Source organism: Austrofundulus limnaeus, unplaced genomic scaffold, assembly GCF_001266775.1.
Source record: "Austrofundulus limnaeus strain Quisiro unplaced genomic scaffold, Austrofundulus_limnaeus-1.0 Scaffold253, whole genome shotgun sequence".
Taxonomy (NCBI): domain Eukaryota; kingdom Metazoa; phylum Chordata; class Actinopteri; order Cyprinodontiformes; family Rivulidae; genus Austrofundulus; species Austrofundulus limnaeus.
In genome coordinates, this window is record NW_013952655.1 from 397,857 (window position 1) to 404,884 (window position 7,028).

The 7,028-nt window shown below is 44.1% G+C and overlaps 1 protein-coding gene across 2 annotated transcripts in view; it reads right to left on the reverse strand.

Moving 5' to 3' along the window:
- dop1a (DOP1 leucine zipper like protein A) overlaps positions 1-7,028 on the reverse strand; it is a 44,184-nt gene that overhangs the window by 11,718 nt on the left and 25,438 nt on the right. For both annotated transcript variants that reach the window (XM_014020477.1, XM_014020475.1), the window contains exons 15-21: positions 6,046-6,326; positions 5,803-5,955; positions 4,148-4,248; positions 3,767-4,032; positions 1,575-3,684; positions 1,341-1,452; positions 982-1,164 (exon numbers count right to left, since the gene is read on the reverse strand). In XM_014020477.1, the coding sequence (XP_013875931.1) occupies positions 982-1,164; positions 1,341-1,452; positions 1,575-3,684; positions 3,767-4,032; positions 4,148-4,248; positions 5,803-5,955; positions 6,046-6,326 (3,206 nt within the window). The remainder of the gene's footprint in view (positions 1-981; positions 1,165-1,340; positions 1,453-1,574; positions 3,685-3,766; positions 4,033-4,147; positions 4,249-5,802; positions 5,956-6,045; positions 6,327-7,028) is intronic.

Consider the following 7,028-nt stretch of genomic DNA (forward strand, 5'->3'; position numbering starts at 1 on the left):
ATGGAAACTTTTTTTTCAGCTGGCGACCCCCCCCCCCCCATCCCCCCGCATTTGCGACCTAGAGCCCTGCATCTGCTAACTCTGTCCTGCAGACCTTGCAGCTCGCAGTGTGTGACTGGTCAGAACTTTGTGAGTGTTCATGTTGAGCGGCACTCTGAGCAGAACATCTTTTTACCTGTCATTTTGCTGAAAATGATCAATTCTCAGAACCGAGTTGCTAAATTAGCAAGAAGGACAACTAAGACGAGTAGCTTCTTCCTAGCTTCAAGGTTAACAAGAAAAAAATAAAAATTCCTCTCCTAACACTGATACATCATTGAGTGAAGAAAAAAGTACCTATCCTGCTATTGACTGTTGTTTTTATGCTTTTCTATGAGCTGGGAGTTATGTGGGAGGGCAGAGGGAGAAATTATGATAATTTATCTTCAGCACAAYTAAAAACACTCGGTCAGAAAAGATTTCCAAAATTTTATCGCTGCTCTGCTGTCCTGTTGTATTGAAGTATAAACCAGGATTAAATCTTTTACAGCTTTTCCAATTTTGCTTCCTTTGGTTAAAAAATGACATGGACTTTATTGAGCATACACTTGTGGTTAGATTTAATAAAATTAGAATCTGGTAAAGACCAGGGGCTGAAATGGTCCCAGCATTAGATGGAAACTAGGCGGAGCCTGCCGGCTGTATGATGCCCAAATACATCAAATTCCTCTACAGTGTGGTTGAAACAGTCCGTTGATGTGCAGCAACTCTTTTCTTCACGTTAACTTTGATGCTGGACCACTTTTTAAATTTCTGAAGTTTGTATTGTGCTGTTAACAGTATCTGTCACAATCTGCCCGTCTCCATTATTACCAACGCTGGGAGGAATAACTACCAAATCAAACCTTACTGCTTGCCACATATTAACCCTTATAAAATATGTATTAGTGAAACGGTACAAAGTCCTTAAATAAAAATGCATGAACACGTTTGTTGCCGTACCTTAGTGGAGCCCAGGTTGATATTGGAAGTGAAGGCGGCAGAAGCAGCAGCTGGTCTGTCTGAGGTGTCCGCCTGGTGGAGGACACTCCACAGCAGAGTGACAGAAGACATGATGGTGTGGAGGATGGACAGGATGCCTGAACGAGCCTCAGCCAGATGCTTCTGGTCCACACTCGCTTGTAGCTGAGCAGCACAATGTGCAACAAAACACCCAATATTAATGTAGTTTAAACAGGTCAAACTGATCCAACAACATTACTAACCTATAAGGTAAATACAGGTATCTACAAAGAAACAAAAAACTAATTGAATGACTGCAAAACTGAGTCAGTTCTCATATAAGTACATGATGCCCTCACCTGGTGGTACTGGGAAGTGGAATCCAGCAGACAGTAATGGATGATGGATGTCACTCCCTCCAGCACAGTCAGGATCAGGTCTGGGGGGATACAGAGTGCCATCCACTGGGGTCTAGAAGACAATCAAAGATTATAAAGTTTAAACATGTGAAACAGAAGAAAGAATAATGTACAAATGATCAGATGGTAAAAAATATAATCAACTCTCCTACCATGAGATTCAAGCATCAGTACCTGGTGTCTGTTATCCCAGTCTCATATCGGTACTGCTGGAGGAGATTATCCAGGTTTCTGCACAGCTGCAGGGTCACTGAGGCCACCACCCTCCTCAGCACTCTTCCCATGTAAGGGAGGGTGGCTGTGATGAGTCCTATCCACTGAGGGTGCATCTTACAGGCGTGGTGCTGGTGCAGGGCCCTGATCACGGCACAGAGGAACATGCCCTGCGCTGTGACCGGCTGGCCGTGGAGGTACTGCAATGATGTCATCGGCTGCTGAGGGTTGACATGCTCCACCTCCCCGCCCAGGATCTCAAACCCAGCCCCACTGCTGCCGCCTGGCCCTCCGCTCCCTCCTCCTCCTCCTGCAGGCCCACCTTCTCCACCTTCATCTGCTGGCATCAGGACCCTGTGCTCCAGAACAACCAGGCTCTGCAGCAACCTGAGCAACTGGGACTGGACGGTGCTGCAGCAGTCTATCTGGTCCTCCGACAGGTTGATGACGCTGTCTTCAGAGAGGCCTTCCTCCACTGTGGCCACGTTGAGCCCCGCCACCCGCTGCTCGTGCCATTTCTGAGCACTGAATATGGACGAAAGCAGGCAATGAAGAACCACTTTCTGAACCTTGCACTTTGACAGGACGTCACTAATGAAACTGGCGAAGCCCTTCGCTGAACCAGCTGTGACTTTAGCCAGCTCACTGAAGAGCAGAGTTAAGACCTCCACACTGGTCAGCTGCATGGCCCGGTTTCCTGCCAAGTCCTGAGGGCCTACAGTCACATGAGCGCAGTAATAGCTTCTCAAGAAGTAGAGGCAGAGTGAGATGATGATCTCCAGGTACATGGCGCTGCGGAATGAGTGGGTGTGGGAGTCCTGGGGAATGGGGCAGTAAAAGTCTTTGCCCATGACGGAGACCCTATGGCGGGCCAGCAAGTTCTGAAGCAAAGAGAGCTGCGGAGTGTAGGTGTTGTTGATGCTGGTGGTGGAGATGGCGCTCACGAAGCCTGAGGGAGCAGCTCTCAGCATGGCTGCGACGGCTGACAGAGCGTGCAGGGTCCTGGACGAGTCGTACAGCTGGAGGTAGAGCAGGATGTGCTGGTAGAGAGGATGGATGTTAAAACGGGGAGGAGCCGAGGACGACCTGCGTCCTGCAACACCTGCAGCCGTCCCTCCAGAGCCCCCAGTCGGGGAGCCGATGTCACTCTCAATCTCTGAGACCTCGCCTTCACCACAACTGTACCAGTTCTCCAGATCTAAACTGTCCCCGAAGAAAATACTGGGTGGATGAGGTTTCTCGGCTTGGTGTGTTGCCCTTTTCTGCCTCTCCTCCTCTTTCCTCTTTGTCTTCTTGACCTTTGGTTTCGCCCCAGGAGATTTGTCTGCTAGCTTCTCCATGATCTTCCCTTTAAGGCTCAGCTGGGTGCTGCTGTGGCTACGCTTGCGGGCCTGAGGGTCATCTACCTGCAGGTTATCCCRGGCAGCTGGATCGGTACCATCTGGTAACGTGACAATAGAGGGTGATGAACTGTGGCGAACGATGCCCTCTCTGTGTTGCTCCTCCGCTGATATACCCGAAGGTGTGATGGAAAGAAGCTCCAGCGTGCCTCCAGCCAACATCTCTGGTACATTCTGGTGAGTGGAGTTGGGAGGAAGGCAGGAGTCCAGACGGGGACCGGTGGACGTGTCTGAGGAAGTGCTTTCAGTATCAGTTTGGGGCCAGTTTTCAGGTGCAGATGACTCTTCCTGAGATTCCTCATCTACAACTCTGTCGATGAGTTCGTTTACAACACAGTACACAACTTCTTCTACCGAGTCATCAGATATTTCATCGGAGGAACCAGGAAGTCGGTCTGAGCCACTTGTACAACCGACTCCCTCTGGCTCCTCAAAGCTCCCGTTTTCCAGTGTAGAGGAGTGAGAACCACTGGACTCAGAGCTCTGTGGGTCCCCCTGCTGGTCAGAAGGCTGATATTCACCAGCTAGTTGTAGGTTCTCACTGCTCAGGCTGAGAATGGACAAGCTGTCACTCAGCGGGTTGACTGTCAGACAGAAGGGCTCCATGTCACCAATCATCAAACCTCGGAAATCATCCTGTCCAAGTCTCTCTCTTTGGATCCGACACAAACCTGATGAAATAAACATTTACATTATGACCCAGACTAATGAATTTTAATTAATCTAAAAAACAAATAACTCTGCACTGCTTACTGTCAGACAGTTCAGAGTCTCTGTTGTAGGCGGGTTCTGACGGCTCCTGCTCCGTGGGGTCAGGGAACACCTGAGTCCAGTGGCGCTGTGCTTGTACCCTCTGAATAGACACTCTGTGAGTTTTGGGGTGGAGCAAGAGGAGAAGAAGGGGCTCAAGGACCCGAGCAATGTCGTGTCTCTGAAGGACCTGATTCAGCCAAGCCCGACCAACAGAGCTGGTACAAGGATCCCAATAACTCAGACTGTCCAACATGATGAAAAGAGACCTGAAGCGCCAAAAACAAAGAGTCATCGTACAGAAAAACACTGATGATGCAAGGATAAAAGAAAAAGTCAAYAGAAAACGGAGCTGATTGTGAACCAACGACGGTTCAGACTGACCTGTCGAACGTGCGGCTGAAAGGAGAGGACTTGGTGATGTTTAGATCTCGGGTCAGATGCCACAGAACAGAGAATTTTACATGAGCCTCCAAACGAACTCTCTGCAAGATATTTAAGATCAAATTATCAGTTTTATTAAATAGGACTCCACATGGTGTGGGAATGTTACACCTTGTTGGCTATTCAGCTTTTTTAAGCTTCATTTTTACATTTAACTGATTGAGAGTCACATATTTTTACTTTACTAAACCAGCAAATCTTTCAACTTCTAAACTGAAGCTTTGTTTTCTGATTTTATTTTACTAAGGCTTAATATGCTGGGTTCATTCAAAAACAGACATTTCTGCTCGAGGGAATATTGTGTGGAAATCCCTATAAACAGATTTGAAACAGATTTCTGACTGGAACCGTTTGAAATCAAGACTGAAGAATTTTCTGAAGGGGAACCAGTTTTTTGGTCAGGAATAACTGCCACCTTCGTAATGAGGTTATTATGATCTGTTTTTATGTTTGTTTTATGAATTGTCTCAATATTGCAATGTTTTGTTACTTTAAAGGTTTTATTTTCATGTTGCTAAAAGCACATCTAGGGACTGGCATTGCATTGCCTGGGCTATAAAAGTTTTAGTGTACAGTGTATTTAATAACTGACACTTATTCTTATTCAAATAAACAATAAATAAATAAATAAGCATTAGCCAGATTTCTATCTAATTACAACTTCCTTCTGTAGTGAAAACCCTTTGAATTTTAATAAATTCAAAAGTTTAATGGGTTAATAAAATTTCAACTGCAGTAAAAAGTCCACAATTGCATTAAAATTAATAAATGAGCAACAATGTGATATTTCTCAGTTTACAATGAATTCTTTTTTTAATGATCACCATTATTAGCAGTAATACCTGCGCTGTGATGTGTTGGTGTTCAGAGGTAGTTTAAAAGTATTTAGTTGGATTTTATGTCTGCTCCTAAACAGATTATTATTACTATCACCCATCTAACATATTGTTTCATCAATTAAAATTGTTAAAATTTCATGAGTTGGTTGATTATAACATTCTGCAGGTTATGTATAAGGCGCATAGAAATGTGTTGCCGTCAAACATCCAATCATGTGTTGTTAAGAGGGAAAGCTGCTATAATTTGAAGGGATTACAAATGTTTGTTAAACCGAAAATCAGAACAAATTTGAAGGACAGATGCACTTCAGTAAAAGGTAAAAGACTATGGAATAATCTGGAGGATGACTATAAGAGCATTGGATCAGTTAATTACTTTAAGAAAATGATCAAGGAAAAATTGTTAAAGAAATATGAAATTGTTTAATTTGTATTAGTTACTGTCTGAGGAGTTAATTTCTTTGTTTTTATTATTTGGTTTATCATTGTTTAAAATATTTTTTAAAGGAGCAGATATAAGAATTATTTTTTTCTTCTGCTGCCTTTCATTTTATTTTATTTTGTATTGTTTTGTTATATGTCAAATGTTTTGTTTGTTTTTTAATGAAATGAATNATTTTATTTTGTATTGTTTTGTTATATGTCAAATGTTTTGTTTGTTTTTTAATGAAATGAATAAATTTGACAAAAAAAAAAAACAGATTTAGTGCTGTATTGTGTTTTTGTACTGAGCAGTGACATGTTCACGGAGCTCACCTTGTCCCTGTGCATTAGGTGTTGGCTGATGACATCCTCACAGATACTGGATGAAGGCACCAGGTTGTGCAGCTGGTAGAAGAGCTCCACGCTGCGCTGATGATGCTGAGGTGTCCCTTCGCTCAGCTGGTCCCATAAGATTAGAGCGACCCTCTGAACAGACAGACTGGATGTTAAAGTCCCGACCAATAAAAACTAACTGGAGTTCTACTAAAATAAAATAAAAAAAACAAGAATATCTACCCTGAAGAAGTCTGTTTTATCAGCCATGTACTTCAGGATTCCCTGAGTGAGGGGAGGCCTGATGACGACAGCCACTCGGCCCTGGCTGGGACTCATGGTTTGGGCAGACTCTGAGCTGCCGCTGGATGCCACGCTCTCAGCTGTCACCATGGCGACCGACTGAGTGAGTCCCACGAGGTCCATCAGCAGGGAGATGGCAACACCCTGGAGGTTGAAGTTTGTAGCCAGGCAACAAGCGTCCATCAGTGCTTGCAGCCACACCGGCAGCCGCACCTCATCATCTGTACAGATGAACATTTACATCAGAGAGCTCACAGAATCACAGGCGTGCACATCCACATGAATTAATCTGGGTCCAAACAGTCAAATACTGCTGAGGATAGTAGCAGTAGGGCTGCAACAACGAATCAATAAAATTGATTATTAAAAGCGTTGGCAACAAATTCCATTATCAATTCATTGTATCGCACGATTTATGCGTCCCTCGTCATGTCGCAGAGCCGTTTATGTCACCAGCAGAGCGTTGTCAGTGCTGGATGACCTGAATAAAGTTTGGGAAGAAAAAAAACTCAAGATCCACCCTCTCTGAGACCTCAAGTGAAAAGTAGAGACTTTGAACTTTAAAGCAGTTTTAAAATTGTGTTGTTAGGCCAAGTAGATCAGAAGTTATGATAAAAAGTATATGCCACATTTAATTTTTTTAAAAGATGGTCTGATTTGATGCGAACCGCGTCGCGAGGAGGAAGCAGGAAGAAACACGTCCCGTGGGGAAAAAATAAATTAAAAAAAAAAAAAAACCTTCTCTCGGGACAGAAATATAAAACCCTTCAGTCTTTTTTTCTGACCAAGGCTCAAATTTATTTTCATAAGCAGCAAAAATGTTCAGGATGAAGGAAAAATTTTTTTTAAAAGACGTGAGCAGAACTCCTGGTCTGACTCAGTAGGGGAGGGGGGAGGGATGGGGGGCTGCTTCAGAACCACTT